At 38.4% G+C, this 18,174-nt stretch overlaps 1 protein-coding gene across 4 annotated transcripts in view; it reads left to right on the plus strand.

Annotated features, from left to right (window-relative positions):
- Positions 1-18,174, plus strand: part of ldb2a (LIM domain binding 2a) — a 130,386-nt gene that overhangs the window by 98,453 nt on the left and 13,759 nt on the right. For 2 of the 4 annotated variants that reach the window (XM_033633325.2, XM_033633326.2), the window contains exons 5-7: positions 6,609-6,692; positions 13,726-13,849; positions 17,660-17,713. In XM_033633325.2, coding sequence (XP_033489216.1) covers positions 6,609-6,692; positions 13,726-13,849; positions 17,660-17,713 — 262 coding nt within the window. The remainder of the gene's footprint in view (positions 1-6,608; positions 6,693-13,725; positions 13,850-17,659; positions 17,714-18,174) is intronic. The other 2 variants (XM_078169523.1, XM_078169522.1) reach the window with 1 other exon arrangement.

Genomic DNA, 18,174 nt, shown 5'->3' on the forward strand with positions numbered 1-18,174 from the left:
GAGAGATGTGGATTCATCTTTATGGTGATGTTTAAGGCTGCAGATTGATCAGTGTTGTAGGGGTGTTTCTATTTTTGTGACCACCCAATTTCAGTCAATGAGGCCAGACTACTGTAAATAACAGAAACACCTCTCTGTATAGTCCAGTGCAATTCAACAGCACTACAAACTGCACCAAACAGATTATTATAACCTTTATGAAGGTTTTATTGCAGCACTGTTGTATCAGACTGAATTACTTTCAGCTCAATGTCCCTAATAAACTGGTGTCCATTCACACTAGCCCCAGTGCTACACAGTGGTTCTTAAGGGCCCAAGGGGTTACTGATCTCTATTTGAAGAATACTTCACCCCCCAAATGACCATTTGTACATCAGTTACTCACTCTGTGTTACGTTTAATTCGGCAAAAAACTGTTTGTCACATGCCAGAGAGCAAAACTTTATCAAAACATCCATTTACAAACCCTAACACAACTCATGCAATATAATCCAAGTCTCCTTTATCTAGTCGTATGATTGGGGCTTTCCAAACTTTTGCTCAAAATTTTCGTCACAACCTCACTATTTAAAACACGTTAGCATAAATAGTCTCACACACGGACGAGTAGTGCACCTGCACTGTTTACAGGGTGTCTACAGGTCCTTAAAAAGTCTTAAATTTAATGTTACAATAGTCTTAAACTTGAATTTGTGAGGTCTTAACTACTACAAATATTTTATCTCATTTCATTTATCCATTTTTTGATTTCCTTTTGTGAAAATGAGTGAAGCCTTTTTATGTACAAGTCCACATTTCTAATGTTACAAATCTTAAAACAAACTATAATACTGTCATTTTACTTCATACTTGCACTTACCTGTTGGCAAAATGTAGATTAACTTAACTCACTCTAATGACCATATTCCTACATAACACTTATCTCTGCATACTACTTGCCTGTCAGTATTCAAACATGATTTGTCCAAAAATCTGTCCTTAATTTGGTTTAAAGGTGTCTTGAACGGGTCTTCAAAAGCATTGAATTTAACTGTCTGATACTTGTAGACACCCTGGTTTATGTGAACGTGTTTTATATAGTACTGATTTAGCTGTGTTTAAACATGGACCCCTTTGACTTGTATTCATGAAGAGCATTTGCCTTTTCTATATTCTTTGTTCACGGTGAAGGCATGTGAAAAAATTCAAAGTTTTCTTCCCACATTGATATACAAATGATCACGTTGGGATTGTAGTATTCCTCTAAGCCTCTTTCAGACAGGCACAACTTTACGTAAATGTGATTTTCACACGTGCATGTTGGTGTCATGTCTGAATAAGTCACTTTTACATCATGACTGCAGTCTTTAAGGTCAGACCTGCCAACACATCTGCAACACTTCTCTTCGCACACGTCTGAGTCTGATGCTGTTAGATTAACGCGAAGAGTACATTAGCACATAATTAAATACACAAAGGAAAACTGAAGGTAAGTCCTGTTTGCAGGATTAAATATTATCACCCATTCTCAAAGAAAATAACATCAGTTTTATAAACCTTGGATCTCTATGAATGAGCTGCATTTACCTCGTTTGTGAGACTCTTGTCAGTCAGATAAGACTTTCTTGTATTTTCTTGCAGTGCTGACGGAACATAAGAAGTTTAAATTGTATCGTACAGCTACAATAATTAAACCAGCTTTCTCCTTTCTTTCATTTTAGTTATTTCAACTTGAAAGAATATCCAGCAAAACGCTTTACATACAGCTTACGAGCAAATAGAAATTCCCAACTTAACGTCAGACTTTGAGAAACATTCAGCCGAGTTTGCTACCTAGTAATTGATGAGAAAATTTATTAGGAGATTCTCTCGAAGAAAAGTGAAGGGCCGAGCGTCCATCGCGCTCAAGATCGTCATTAATTAAAGCCTCGACGGAAAGATAAGTTTTAAAATTAATCTGTCATGCAGCCTGTGGGAGAACAGAAAACACTTTCCCGTCTTCATATCATTAAACTTTTCAACTCACAGCTGTTTTACAGTAGCAATGACACCTCCTCTCTTTCCCTAAATGTCCTGTCAGGTTTGTAAAAAGCCGTAGGGAACATTTACATAAAAGTCACCAATTGCTGAATGACAGAATCCATCACTTTAACAGTTAGATGAAGCCGGCGATGTGACGTATTTCATTTCTGGAAAAGGGCTTTGGTAAGAAAACGACTAAAAGAACAACAATAGTTTATAGTCCTCTTACATGAGTTTTCTTTTTCAGCAGTGATATCCAATAAAGTTTCTATACATGCATTTCCTCCCATTTGATTGATGAATAAAACGAGATTCATTCCAAGTATTTTCCATTTACCCCCATGGACCCAAAGGTGTGTGTAAAAGGCAGCTTCGCCTGTATAGCCGGCTCCTATTTTTTGGCCAAATCTTCATATGAATTTCACTCACCGATAAATTGGCCCCTGTGGGCATTCACACTAATTCCTGGAGAGTGGGATATTGTGGGGTATTGTGGGTCCTGGCCAGATCTTCAGTGATTTGTGTGCGAAGTGCGAGTTCAGTCTTTTGATCGTTGCCTGGACTAATGAAAGCAGATACAGACACATGGGAGTCAGAACAGAAAACTGCAGATACCAGTACAGACGGAGCCACTGTGGAAGGCCCAGTTTTTGATGTGAGCTGAACCACTGCTGCACTGCACTTTTTTTTTACAGTCACTCAAGAGGAACTGTTTGGAAAAGAAATAAAGTTTGTTCTTATTTTAGTTTTTAGGAGTTTATGAAGAAACAGCCTGTATTTGATATTAGTTTGATAGATGCTAGAGGTGTGTGTTCAGAGATGGAAATAGTATCAAACAATAAGTCTTTCTGAAGAAGACAAACAGGAGCTTTAGAACAAATAACAATAAATGACTGAGAAACATGAGACCAACAGGAATTGCTATATATGATGAGGACAAGAGTACAGAGCTTGATGTGCAGTTCCCATATCGCCCACTAGATGCTGACTTCAGAAACTCATCTGTATTGAAATCACAAAAGAAATTGTCTTTTTACTTTTCATGTTACTCATGTCCTGACGATGGCTTTAATAGCACTTTTTGGCAGCAGTAAACCTTTGACTTCATTAAGTCCCTTCAGAAACCCTTATGTTCAGGTATAACTTTATTATCCAAAGAAAAATCAGTGGTGGAAGTATCTAGATCCTAACTTCAGTAAAAGTAACATTACCAAGATTTTAAGTACTCATTTACAAGTAAATGTCCTTATTTTTTTAAGCTTACTGAAGTAAAAGTACAGAAGAACGTGCATAAAAATGTTGTCGGTTTTAAAATTAAAAGTACTAATCATGCTAACTCATTACAGCACATTCATTTCTTATTCTATTCTTTGTGAATATGTGTGAAGTTTTAACAGCCCAAAGACTTTGAAGTTTTAATGGTATGGTATCATTTGAAGATGACGCATTTGCAGTTTCATCATGCTTGCATAATGACAAAGTTCTTGAATTTTGAATCTGTTGTTAGGGATCAAAACAGTGTTTGATTTTTTTAGGTGGTTGAAGCTCAGTTGAATCTCAGTTGATTTATTCTGTACACTGCTGGCATGTATCATATTAATCTTTAAGAAACTATTTTGTTTATAATCATAATTTTTATTGTATGAACTGATCAAATAGTTTTGTATTAGCAAACTTGTTACTTTAGCTGTAAAATAAATATACTGGGGTAAAAAGTATGGTATGTCCCCTTGAATTATTGAGATAATCAAATCGAAGTACCTCAAAAATCTACTTAAGTAAAGTCCTGGAGTGAATGTACTCACTTTACACCACTGCAGAAAGGTTAATCTCCTTGTCTTAGGGGCGGTAAAAATACACAAAGACAATGAATAAATGCACACAGATGAAACACTTTGGAAGTTTCCCCTCCCAAACATCTGCTACACCCACCTCCCACCCACTCATACAGTGTGCATTCCCTCGTACTCACGTCAGCTGCAGCAGCAGTGTAGAATTCAAACAGCTTCGTATCAAACAGCTTCGTATCAATCAACTCAAATTTCTATTTTTAAAGTTAGTTACAAATAATGCAGCGTGACAAAGATGCAACAGCTGTTAAAGACATTAAAAACAGAAGTAATACAATCTGCAGACTACAAAGAGACATTTACATGTGAACAGTAAGCAAGGTTTTTGTACAATATATCCAAATGGGTCGTAATAATAAGTCTGTTTGGAGGAAGTAGTCACCTTAAAGTGAGAGAAAAAGTTTTTGTTAGTAAATGGAAGAAATGGATGATTTATGAAACAGTGGACAAAACATTTGGACTAACTGATACATAAACTTCAAGATACTTGATATTAATTCATGCATTGCTTTGAAAATTGACATTTATAATCATGACTGTTCTATTTTTGCTCTGTTTTTGTCTTTATCTTTCTCAGAAAGGATGTTTTAAGGTGTTATAAATGATACTTGTGGTTGTATATACAAACTAAAACTCAATATACATTTAAGTATTAAAAGTACAAACAGTGGTGTGTATTCAAAATAAAATTTAAATGCAAGAATAATATAATAGTATTATCAGGAAAAATACTAAAAGTATCAAAAAAAGTTTTTTTTTTGCTGGCAAACGCTCCTGTAATTGTTAGATAGTATATTTTTAGATTATTATTACTGATGCGTTAATCTATAAGCAGCATTTTACCATTTACCAGGTTAAGCTGGAGCTAACTGTTACTACATTATATAAAAATGGGTGTTTTAAATCTCAGCAACGCATCATATTTTAAAAGATGATCATATTTTTTCTCAATATACAATCTTAATTTGCAGTGAACTATCGCTGTCAAATAAATATTAAAAATAGAATGTAATATTTCCCTCAGTATCATAAAATTGTACCTCAGAAGGTGTAAAACATTATCTCAAAATTGTGCATAAGCACAGTATGTGGTGGTGTTGTCACAATATTGGAATTTTTAACTTAGATACAGTATGTTGAATATCAGTAAACAATACCACAGGAGAAACACTGACATCACAGGCAGAAAATTTACATTTTTATTAAAAGATAAATATACCAAAGTTATAACATGACAACAACGACTTTTCTTTTCTTGGTTAGCAGCAGAGAACAGCAGAATGACTGTAGTCATCATTAACGATATAAGAGAAGAAAACAGAGCTGGTACCGGTGTTTACTGAGGACAAAAAGTGATGAGACTGTTTAAGATATTCAGAATCGATATGTATTGATGAATCGATATTTTTAAGTACTTGGTAAAATGTGTTTAGTTACATTGCACCACTCCTGAGGAGCCTCCTGACTTCTCTAACATAATGCATGTACTGTAGATCTTCTCCACTGTTTAAACATCTTCTTTGGACCGTTGCCATGCATCTTAAATTCTTCATGTGTTTAGTTTATCCTCTGTTGTTTGTCTGTTTTTGGCCTCTTGAACCGAGTGTCTGTGTCGTCCCTGCACCATATGTGCCTGCATTTTACTCGTGTTACTCCACAAATTGTTGATACATGGCTGCACCAGCGCTGCCAAGACACATTCCTTGTACAGTACGTTCAGACTAATTCTACTTGATGAGTAAAGTAATTCAGATTCTGATCCGCCGTCAGCCAATAATGCACACTAATTCAATTCTCCCGTCACTCATGTTGGTCTGCTGACGGTACAGAAGAACTCTTTCGCTCTCCCTCTTGACTTTCTCCACACACAGATGCGACTGGAGATAGAATTATGCATTTTTCATGAGGCAGTGAATGCAAGTGTGCTCACTGCTTCTCCTCAGTCTGGGCTATGTTTTGCCCTGTCAATACCTGCAGCTTTTTATGATTTGACTGCTTATTCTTGGAGCGGCAAACAAGCTTAGTGAATAGTCTTTTTTTTTCCCCAATCAGATGTCATCCTATAATTGCTATTTTTTCTTTGTTCCTATTTAAGATGTATTCTTTACTCCTACACATACTGTATAATCACAGGGTTTCCGTGAGTTTTCTCTTTTACAATTAATCTATTCAGTGCCGATGATGGTTGGTTTTAATCTTTTGTGTGAATGATGCAACTGTCAACTGGACCACATTGAGCTGTAGTTTTTTTAAGCTCCGCAAAAACAACAAAAGCACGTTACATAAAATAGCAGAGTGGGCTACATCTGCAGATTTTTGCACAGTTTCTCCAACAACTTAACATTATAAAACTAATTTTCCCCTGCACACATAACACTGAGCAACATCATCAAATGCAGCGAAGATACGGAGTTGAAAATGTGTGGAAATTTAAATGGAATGACAAAATAATATTGATTAATTAGCCTCACAGTTTGACAATAGTGTGAAATGAAGGCCCCGAAATACTTCCATTCAGCTTCATGGCACAACCGCGATAACAATGTTAAGTAGTTGCATTTATGACTCGAGGGTGCGAATGTGTCGAATGTGCATTATCTGATGAATGCCAATTAGCCTAATTGCCTGTAGATAATTAGTTTATTCGTAGTTGGCTGAATGCAAACACAACAAAATAAAGATGTACAAATATATATATATGTTTAGGTTATATATAAATGTGTTCTTCATTTTTTATTTCTCTGCTGCTGACTTCAGGCACAAGACCCTCAGGTGCTGGAACAACTGTCCAAAAACATCACTCGCATGGGTTTGACCAACTTCACCCTCAACTACCTCAGGGTAAGGACTCTGCGTGTGTGTGTGTGTGTGCATGTGTGTGTGTGTGTGTGTGTGCGTCTGACAATGTCTATGATTGTCATTCTGCCTTTATTTTTGTTCCCCTCACACTCAAATGCACACGGAGGAACAATTCCTGTCCATTTTTAAATGCAGTAATGCATGCTGCTCATACTTTCTGAACTAAATATCTTATACTTATGTGTCTAGACAGCGTAAAGATGTATTCATCAAGTAGAATATTCATATTTTGTCATATTTATATGGTCCTTGGCATGATTATATTATCTGCTCTGCAGTAAATCTGCTCTGCTTTATTTCAAAATGTACATTTACAGGTGTATTCAGTGTTTGAATATTCAATTTGAATAAGATATGCTTTTCCAGCAATCTCATATTAACTCTTTAGTTTATTTAAGGTCATATCGTGACTGTTAATGTAACTATTTCTTCTCAGTCTTACTGGAATTGAAAGCCTGTGCTGTTATTTATGTGCTGAACACGTTTTATGACTCTCAGGCGTTTGAAACCTGAGTGTATAATTTCAAAAGTGCACGGCATCAAAACAAAAAAATATAAGCACTTATTTCTTCTTTACTCTCTGCATATACATGTTTTTCTACCTGACCGCAGCAATATAATTTACGGAAATAGGAAGTATAAGCCGGCTGAATACATTAGTGATTATTTCACAGGGTTTTGTTTGTGTTTTTCGACGCCACAGTTGACTGACAGCTACGATTTCCAAATGGGAGAACAAGAGCGAGCGGGAGAGAGATGGGGAAAGAGAAGAATTAATTGGATACAGAAAATTAGCATAACATTAATGAACGCTCCCTGTTGAGACTCATAATTGTGAAATGGCGCGCGAATCGGGGAACGGCACCTCGGCTGCTTATAATAACTGAGTGAAGAAAGACACAGAGAGGGAGAGGAAGCAGGGTGGCTGTTTTTGTTTTCCTATAACAATGATTTTTCTGTACAGAAAGCAACTGTAATGCGGCTGAAAGAGAAAACACATAATTCAAGTATCTGTAATTACACACTAAAAGATTTGGCTTCTGTTCATTCTTTATTTTAGTGATTCAGATGGTCAGTGCTTAGCAAACGGAACAATGAAACAGGGATCATGCCTTGTTTTCTGTTTGCTGACAACATGCGTTTTGTGGAAGTTGCTTGTGTCTAAATAGTCAGAGCTTTGCTTTTTGAAGAGTGATTAGTTTGTTGAAATGACGTGCGTTGCCTCAGTGGTCTAAACCTTACTCACATATTTCACATAAATCCTTGTGCATCTGTTAAATTAGGAACTTTCCCACAGCACAATGTGGTTTTATTTTAAATGCATCAGAAAACATTCATCTTAACAAGGGATTTAACTTCCATTTGAGGTTTTCTTTCATTCCAATAATAATGAAAACACCATAAACTACATGGAGTATTCCACTAGTTTAAAAGCAATGTTATTTATTTAATGAATTTGCTTTTTAAGCATGTGAGTTTAAAGAGATTGCCAGTTTTAAAGGGCGCTGAGGAGATGGGAATAAGAACTGAAGGCTCAGTTACAGATTCACAGGCGATTTCACAAAAGGATTGCACAGCTTTTGCTGCACAAATAAGACAAAAAAGAAACTATGTCATTCTCAAAGCACCCGCAAAGATTGAAATGCCCCCCTAATGCAAATTGCGTCATGGTGCTCTTGTGCCATTTGCCATATTTAAAGGGATACTCTGTAGATTTTCAGCCAGCTTTGTATCATAACAGTGTGAGTAGTATGTTTAAACTTCCCTCCATCTTACAACTGCTCAGATCTCCCTGTTTCTCTCACAACTCAGATCTGATGTATGACACGAAACATGGATTTTTGCTCTCTCTTTCACTCAAACTGAGACCAAACTCAAATTAAACCGTAACACTAGGCAGTGTTGATCAAATGTAAACTAAGATTTTATCAAGTTATTGTCTATTTCTTGCCAAAAATGTCTTGATAAAAACATGTTTTAGTGCACTGTTTGGCTGTAACATAAGAATTTGTGAACCGGAAGTGGATGCCACTGTTTTTTGTATTGTAAAAACAGAGGCTGAAAATACTGAGATCAAATAATAAAACTAGGCAGTGGTGATCAAATATTAATCAAGATTCTATTACTGTGTTGCCCATTTCTCGCTCAAATTGTTTTCAGTAAGATATTTAAGCGTACCGTTTTACTGTAATTCATTGGTCCAGTATGGTGGAGTGCATTTTGGTAGTTGTAGGTTGTCTATCTCTTGAGTAGAGGCAAATACCACAGACCTTTTCCTCTGTTTTCTCTGGTCATGTTGCACCAACTTCAAAAGTATTTGTGTCTTTCTACTGCAGAGACTGTCCAGTTTAATTAAAAGACCGTCTTTCCAGCAGTGAGAATTTTCTTTCAATCAAATAAAAGGCATATATTGGGCGCAAAATTGGCCTCTCTCAATGCAAATGAGCCTCATTGCATAACCAGTGAAATTCACAAAAATCAGCGCTAATAGGCACACACAGTTACAGTGAAATTATTAGCGTCTTCAGAGAGTTAATGGCAACTGAAGCGCATCTGTAAGGGGTGTCACACCCAGACTTAACCTCAGGTTTTGCCTAAAGTTTTGAGGAATGCCTCTGCACTTCGTCGATCAGGACTTGTTACTTGCGGTCTCACAATTTCAGTTTTATTTTCAGTTTTGTGTTCTTGGCACAAAGGCAACATTTATACTTTGGCACTTGGATAATGGCAATCTGAGGCAAAAACAGGGCAAAAATACACTCACTTGCAAAACTTTATGGGCGTGTTTGTGCTGTAGTATCATTGGCACAGTGTGTTTTGTGAATCAGACCTTGAGACAGGGCAGATATCAGTTCAAGTGATGTGCTATTCATGGTGCTATCAGCGACGGAAATCCATTCTTTGTGAATTCACCTGTCAGTGATTTATAGAGAATTCATTATGTCCTGTAAAGCAGTGGGTCCCAACCTTTTTGGCTTTTTGTGACCCTTAAAGCAAATCAATGTCTACTTGTAACCCCTCATTGATTAATAGAGGCCCGGAGAGATAAAACTATGAAGTATTTCACAAGAAGAAAGCAAAGACTACTGAAAGGTCAGAAAAACAAACCTATCTTGTACCCCAAAAATCATCTCACTGTTCCTCTAGATCTCCATCCATCTTACGACCCCTTCTGTGGGTCCCAATTTCCCAGATTGGGAACCACTGCTGTGCAGTCGCTGTTATGCATCATATCACACACTTTACAAATTATATTTTCCCCTACTGTTATCCAAGGGTGTCAAGGTAAAATACACCCTTTCTCACATTAAACTGGCAATAATGTGTCTCTGGAAAAGGCCTTTCCCAGCGTTTATCAGTCCTTCCAAAAGAGGCTGACGGTTTCCTGGCTCAGGGGTTACAACTGGCCTTTCTCTCACTCTCACAAACACACACACACACACACACTCCCTCTCTTTTTTTTTTTCATTTGGAGTATTTAAGCCTTTCCATGTATTGGAGCTGCCGGCTTCCTACTATTCAGCCTGAAAATAGCCCTTGTTTTCAGGCTGAGAGCCAGGGCTTGTTGGCTGAGCTGGGGAGGGATATTACTGTGTCAGGAGGGAACTATCAGAGGAGAACATGGGATTAGTCTGCTACAGGGATGTTCACTTTACCTCGAGCTGCATGGCATCAAAACACTGCCGTCCTAACATGGGAAACAGACATTACTGCGTTTATGTAGGGTAATTTGGCGTAAGTAGCTACGGTTGTTAGAACGACTAGTTTGAAACCCGGGAATGGTGAACATCGCTGGTTTGAACGTCCATCACGCTAAAACATTGCTGCAAGGATTCCTGGTGTTGTCGGGTGATTTGTATAAAAGCCTCCAAACCTTAACACATAGTCGTAGGTAATAGATGCAGTACATGATACTACCTGCCCGTGTTTTTTTCTTTTTACCTCTAAGTTGTACAGTACGGCTGAAGACAGGATGAGCATGTTGATTAGAATTGACATCAGAAATGTAGGGGTGGTGGGATGCTGAAGGTCAGATCATTTGAGCATGCAGTGAATGATTAACAGTCTCCTTTCTCTCAGTAACGACTGTCAAAGTGCCCTTGAGCAAGTTAGCATACCCACGCCTTCTTTCTCTTCAGTATTTTTTGACCTTACATCACACTCTGATTGGGAAACAGCAACTACATCGACTGCTTGCCCCGTCAGCCATACTGCAGCTATATACAGCTATAGCTGTATATAGCTAAAGCTATAAAGGCTTAGGGGCCAAAACCACTGCTGTATCAGAATACTATATGTTACTAGTATGTTCTGGCTGTTGTTTCTCTTCAGCATTGGTTTCTTTTGACCATGAGTGTTGCTTAAAATTAACCAAGTAGTTCTTTTAAGCCAAACTTAACTGCTTAAACTTAACCAAACCTTAATCACAGCAATCTCAGATGAAAACATGTTTATATTTTTACAGCACATTTAGATTGTTAACTTGGAATTCTCTTCTATTATGTTATTTACGGTTCTCATCCCTGCGCCACTCTAGAGGAAAAGTGGTTCTCCTCCATGTGGGCACGACGCATGCGCGGTGGGAGTGGGTGAATGCATGTAAACTGGGAGGTTGTTCGGATACTGGTGGCTATGACCACATGGTGAGTCAATAAAAGTGACTAAAGGAAATAAACGTCGTGTTTATTCAAGTATTAGTTAACATAGATGTTTTCCTGTCAATAGTGGCATGAGATCAGAGAATGCTTTATGTTTTTTTTTCTTTAATTACAACTGACATGTTTTGTCATGTCATTTTGAGAACTTGTTGCTTGGAACCATGGACTGTATAAAAATAATGGACGTTGCCATTGTGACGTCACCCATTGTTTTGTGGACTCCCATTCTGAGGTCTCAAGTTTGGCTTTTTGGCCGTCTCCATCTTGGATTTTTGGAGCCAGAAGTGACCAAATTTGGACGAGAGGGTGGAGTTGTGGAGACGTGAGGGCTGGTTCTGACTCATAGACTGTACTGACACCTCGCAGACATCCTGTGACTCAAAGCGACCACGTCCTTAATTAAGCCTCAGTTTAAGTCTTAATAACATTTAAACAGGTGAATTATATATCAATTCACCCACTTTACAGGTGTAATGAATGGAGGAATTAGCTGTAGAGACCAAAACTATCTTTTGTGCCAGGCTGTAAACATGTTTTGTTTGCTGTAAAGTTGGGCATTTAAACAAAGGGGTCTACGGGGAGTGACTCTCATGTTGGCTTCATTTTTCTGCCTTGGAAGTTGCTGCTTGCCTGGAACAGTATGAGTGTGTCTGGACCTGTTCTGCTAGGTAGAATATTCAGCCCAGAACAAAAATACACAAGTCATATTTTATAGCAACTATAGCCTGACAGGTATTTGAGTTTTTAGGCTAATGCTGATTTCTTTTCTTTTTTTTTTTTTTTTTTTGAGGGTTGTGTTGGTGAGGATTCTCAGTCACCCAGGTCATGGTATTCTTAAGTGCTTTATCGTAGCCAATTGGACTTTAATGGCAGAACAATCAGAAGCATAAAAGAAGAGAGACAGAGGACCGCATGCAGCAAAGGGCCACAGGCTGGAACTGAGCCCACGGCCGCCCCAGCAAGGACATTGCCCCCGCACACAGGGCGCCCGGAGGCTTGGTGGGCGGGGCGGCTGCTGATTTTTGAGTTAAAGACATCTAAAAACAACATATTGACAATAGTTTAGTTTTTTTGTTTGTACATAGACAAAATGTCTTGATAAGGATCCTTTAAAAAAAAAAAATTGTAACAGTTGTAACCAAGATACCATTTTACAGTCTACTTGTCGGTGCTCTCTTGTAGACAAACAACGTATTGTTGACACTGTTTCTAAATCAACTTAAATCTAGTTTTCTTTACTTAATTTTCTTTTTATTTCTTAGACAAAATAAACTGATACTGATTTATCTGCACTAAGCTAAAATCAGCTGTAATAGTGATTTATTGTATCACAGTATGGGGTCCTTACAACATTATGTGAGCCAAACTTTGAAAATATGAAAAATTCAAAATGAAAATACCAGGTTTTTTGTACCATTGTTAATTGGAAACTGCTTTTGAACAGGTAACATAACAGGTAAACTCAGACAAAATGCCACAGGTAACCATCTCAAAACTTTGCGCTGCTCATGATAATTAACAAAACAAAAGATGATGTTGGTGTGAGGGACTGGGAGAGGTTGGTATAATGGTCAAATGTTCAAAGGTGGAGAAAAGTCTGGGAAGAAAAAGAAAACAGTTTCATCCAGTAAGAGGAAAAAGACGGGCAGGTTGCCTGGAGTTTGATCCCAGTGTTACTCTGTGATTGGTCCAGCAACAAGACAGCACTATAACTGTCCAATCACTTCCCTCGGACTGCACCAACAAGCCTTTGGATGGTTGGTGCTATTAAAGAAAGGGGGGCTGACCAGTAATGTTATCCAGATGTTATCTGGATTAAGTAAGCCTGATGTATTTAAGATGACAGGCTGACCCCTGGTTCCACTCACTGCAGATCACCAGAGATTTACAGTTTTTCTTTTGACTGAATATTGTACTTAACTGGAGAATATTGCTGGAGTTCAGTGTGGGAACAAGAGACTGTTCAGTGTTTTCCAAGTATGTGTGTATTGACGCATGAATGTGTCATTCATATGATGCTGTGGGTTGTAAACAGCTCAACAAAGGCTGCCCATATTAAAATGTATCCTCCTGCCCATCTTTCTCTCCCTCTACCCGTCTTCTCTCCGAAGCTCTTGACAATAAACCTGTTTTTTAAAGGTACTTTATTAATAGTGTCTATAAAAAGTAGATTTACTGCACAATTAATCACTCAAAGTCAGTCCGTGGGTGATTAATTGAGCAACAAACTCTGTGTTTTTATGGATGTTGTTTTGCTCTACCTTGATAAGAGGCTGCAGCAGTGGACACTGTTCTCTCATCACACGTGAAATAAATCTACTTTAACTGAACTGTGGTTTGTCCCGTTGTGTTTGCAGTTGTGTGTCATCCTGGAGCCCATGCAGGAGCTCATGTCAAGGCACAAGACCTACAACCTCAGCCCCCGGGACTGTCTCAAGACATGCCTATTCCAGAAGTGGCAGAGAATGGTAGCCCCACCAGGTAACTACCTACCCAATAAAACACTGTCACTGCTCCTGTTTAGAGAAGCAGCTCTGTCCACAAATCTGGACGAATATGACAAGAGGTTTTCTGGTTTTCTCTCAGCAAAGATTTTCAGATAACCCCGGTTAAACCTGCTTCTCTGAACAGGCCCCAGAAACATGGAGTTGTTGTCCAAACTGACATCAAATGACGACAGAAAATCATTTACATTTTCTAAAAATGTTGTGTATCTAGTCTTAATCGTTTCCTCTACTGAGGTTTAACTGACTCCCTTTCCTTAAAAAAAAAAAAAAAAACAGCTTTTAATTCTGTACCATCACTCACTTTGCACTAACAGGAATATATTTTCTCAGACTGTGTTTTTATTGCATCATTTATGTTTCCAAATTTGCCATTATATGTCTTAATCCCTTAAATATGTTTTGCCTGTCAGGTATGTGAAATTAATCAGAATTCAGGGCTGCCTCCTGAATCTCAACCTCGCCAATCTTAACGGGGCCTCTCAGCTCTCTATGATTGATGTTTTAAGGGCGGTTTCTGAAAAGTACCAGGCTTAAATTGGCTGTGCGGTCTTAAGCTGGAGAGAAAGAGTAAGCCGAGTTTTTTTGGACACATCGCAGTGGCTGCAAATTACAGCAATGCTTAGCGAGGCGTGACGAGATGTCTTTAAAAACCAACACCAGTCAAAAAGCCTTTGACTCAGACCTGTGTAACTTTAATTAAGAGTGCTGGGTGTAATCAGACTTGTAGATCCAGCTCCCCGGCCAGCGGCTCCCCAGTGTCGACGACGTTCTTCAAAGAAAAGAAGAAAAAAAAAAACAGAGAGGAAAAAAATACATGGAAAGCATTTTATGAATATAAAGTCTGAGGAGGAAAAAAAGCTCTTGTATTGATGGTTAATTGTGGCCATGGAAAGAGAGCCTGATATGAAATCCTGTATGGATGAAAATCATATATGTGGGGTTTATGAGAAACAGCTTAATGTGTGATGTTGTTTGATAGAATATGCAGCTTTATTGTTTTATTTGGTTTGATATACAGTAGTCTATGAAATTATTTTATATCATCAGCTTGATTAAGGGACTGTGTGTATGAAGTGTTTATCCATCGTTAGTGTATTCCATACAGTAGATAGCAGTTGGCACATCCCCAGTTTGGAGAAGCAGGCAGGAGTACTGCCACGGGAGCAAGGCAATGTACTGCTGTGGATGGGAGCAGCAGCAACATGTATTTTAGCCACCTAAAAACATCTATATCAGTTTATTGTACTCTATGTTAAGAATATTTTCACTGTTTCGTCAGACAGCTCCTTTTGAAGAGGGAGCTGAAGCTGTTATCTGTGCTGTCTTGAAAGCCACCAGACTCCTTTAACAAAAACAGTATTTTTACCTCACTGAACATGGGAGTTGCAGGTCTAGTACTACCTCAATCGGTTAGTTTGTTTGTGTTGCTGTGTGACTTCTGTTTTTAGATCAGTGGTTCCCAACCGGTCCAGCCACGGGGTCCAGATTTCTCCTTAGGTATTAGTTCAAGGAGCACACAGTTTGATATACAGTATGCAGCATCATACTTGGATTTGGCCATGTCGTCTCTGTTAAGTAGCTGTCCGTTATTCACTCACTCAACAGCAGGAAACGGCACGTCAAAATAAAAGCTCTGTGCCGGAAACTCACTGTACTTAACAATAAAGTGCGAGTCACTTGCAGTCCATTCAGAGCCACTTCTGGACCATGACCCACCAGTTGGGGTCCACTGTTTTAGAGGGTTAGTTAGGACTCACCAAAGTCACACAATAGCCCTTTTTACACAGAGTTCCTGCAATACTGCTGCAATGAACAGCCTTTATTACACCAGCTTTGCCTGTTTTTACACAGAGACAAACAATGCTGGTATAATGCTGCCCCACTGTGTGAATTTGCATCGCAAGCTGGTTGTCCCGAAGCAAAAGAGGCTTGACGTGTAACACAACATCGTTGGCTTCTAGTGTGACATGACAGCCGCATCACACAGTGCTTTCTGAACAATATCAATGGCAAGACATGGCAATAAGAATCATTTACCATCTCATCCTCTGCTTAGAGGGTAACTCCTGGACCTCATTGTCTCCCCAATTTGCAGACATTTTTGGTTGCTGCTCCTCCTCTTTTGAGTTAGCTGCTAACTGCTTTTAGCTTCTTTCTTTAGCTTCACATAACACGTTGTCACAACGTCACATGCGTCCCATCCCGCCAGCTTACACTTTTTACACAGAAGTCAATTCAGCTCTGTTACTTCCTATGTTGACGGCTTAAGGGCAGAACAACTCTGTCCTCCCATTCTGTGTTTGTACCTTTCATACAGAGCAGGGATGTGAAATAATGGTGCAATATTCCTGCCTTGAACGTGCTGTGTAAAAGAGGCTAATACATCTATACCAATAAACTAACCAATGTTGGCGGTGGTAGATCAGCAGCTTCTGAGTTCTGTAAGGTAAAATTACAATTCTTTTAAAGGAGTCTGGTGGCTTTAAATAGAGAGATAAATCTGCTTCAGTTCATCGTCGGAAAGGGCTGTCTGACAGCAAGGTCAAACAGTGAAAATATTCTTAATATAGCATACATTTAAACTGATAGTGATTATTTTTTTGTTTGCTAAAATATGTTTAACTGCTGACTCCACCACAGCAACATTGCTTAGCTTCTGTTTCAGCACTCCTGTCTGCTTCTCCAATCTGGTGGCATGCCAACTGCCGTCTACTGTAGGTAATACACTGACTAAAGATAAGTACGTCACTTAAAAAATAAATCCAGACTATCCCTTTAATGGTAACCATTTGAATATTAGTTATAATGAGTCTAATGCTGTATTAAAGTCAGCCCTCCTCAGTGTGTTTTTCAGGGCTGTTTCTTGACATCTGTATTTTCACATGAAGCTTAGCCTGAACTTTGCAGTTTAGCTGGAATTGCGGCTTTCCCTTTTTGGTGGCGTGTCATTCCCCTTTTCCTGCAATTCTTCTCCAGCTTGGAAACTGGTTGGGATTTCGCCAGGAAGGAAGCCACAGGCGCATTTATGCTCTGATAAGTCCTTTTGGTGGAAATGGAAGTGATTTTAGTGCGTCACTGGTTCAGCATCGAAGGAAACCAGTCGGATAACAGAAATGATTGTCTCTGACAATGGGCTCGCTTTTTTTTGCACACACGTCTGTCAAAGTCAGGAATCAAACAAGAAAAGATGCTGATAAAAAAATCCCCTTATTGTTTTGGCTCTGATTTATAGTTTCAGTTTTGTTTGTATCATGAGTCGCTGGTTGTTGTAACTGAATATAAAAAAGCATCTCCCTTGGTGTGATTAGTAAGAACCTCGAAAGATGTATTTCATTTTCAGACATCTGTTTGAAGATCACAGCAGTGTTTTCTTGTCTCCCTGGAGATTAAAAGGAATGATGTTTTCTAACAAATGTTGGCAGAATTTGCAAAATCATGTATTCATAAATTATGCACTACATAGATTATTTTGTAAATACTAGAAACACCAAGATCTCTATTTAACCTGTACCTGTACTCTATATCTTTTTGATGATAATGATTTCACTTGTGATTTAATTGCACCTTCAGGAATTATGTATAACTCATAATTGGGGAAAAAAACATCTTTCATCTAAGCATAAGTTTCCCAGTGGTGTTAAGTAGCATCTGCATGGCATTGAAAGTTCAATTATTTCCTCTTCCTTTTCTCTGTTGTCGTCTCTGGTCTCATTCTGTCTTAAATTGCTTAAGAGAATATCCAATCACCTGAATCAAATAAAACTGATTTTGGCTCCGGTTTCAGCTGGACACCCACAGAACTTCAAAACGGAAATATTTCCCACAAATCACAAAAAAGGTATCTTCTCTCCTACACTGTCCACAGTCTTATAGGAAAGCAGCATTTTAATTGCTTACTGGAATGCCATGAAATACATTTTTCTGTGTGCAACTTCATCTGCATGTTTGAAAACAGCACTAATACCTGTAATGTAACAAACACAGGTTACATGTGCCAGATTAATGCATGTAAGAACTTAATTCTCAAGCAAATCATGATGACAAGAACACACTCATGCTCAGCCAATCAAATCTATAGCAATGCAACAAGAATGGATACGGTATAATTACATGTTCAGTAAGACAAACAGGAGTGTGCTTTCTGCCTCAGCAGAGCGGTTTTAATCTGGCTCATGCTATTGAGGAACATCGCAATCGGTGCAGCGCCCAAAATCATTAACAGAATTTACATTATGTTGAGCATCAGGCTTCATTGTTGACCATTTATGCAAATGAAACGGGGTCTTTCTTACTAGTGCA

This window comes from Epinephelus lanceolatus, chromosome 7, assembly GCF_041903045.1.
Source record: "Epinephelus lanceolatus isolate andai-2023 chromosome 7, ASM4190304v1, whole genome shotgun sequence".
NCBI classification, from domain to species: domain Eukaryota; kingdom Metazoa; phylum Chordata; class Actinopteri; order Perciformes; family Serranidae; genus Epinephelus; species Epinephelus lanceolatus.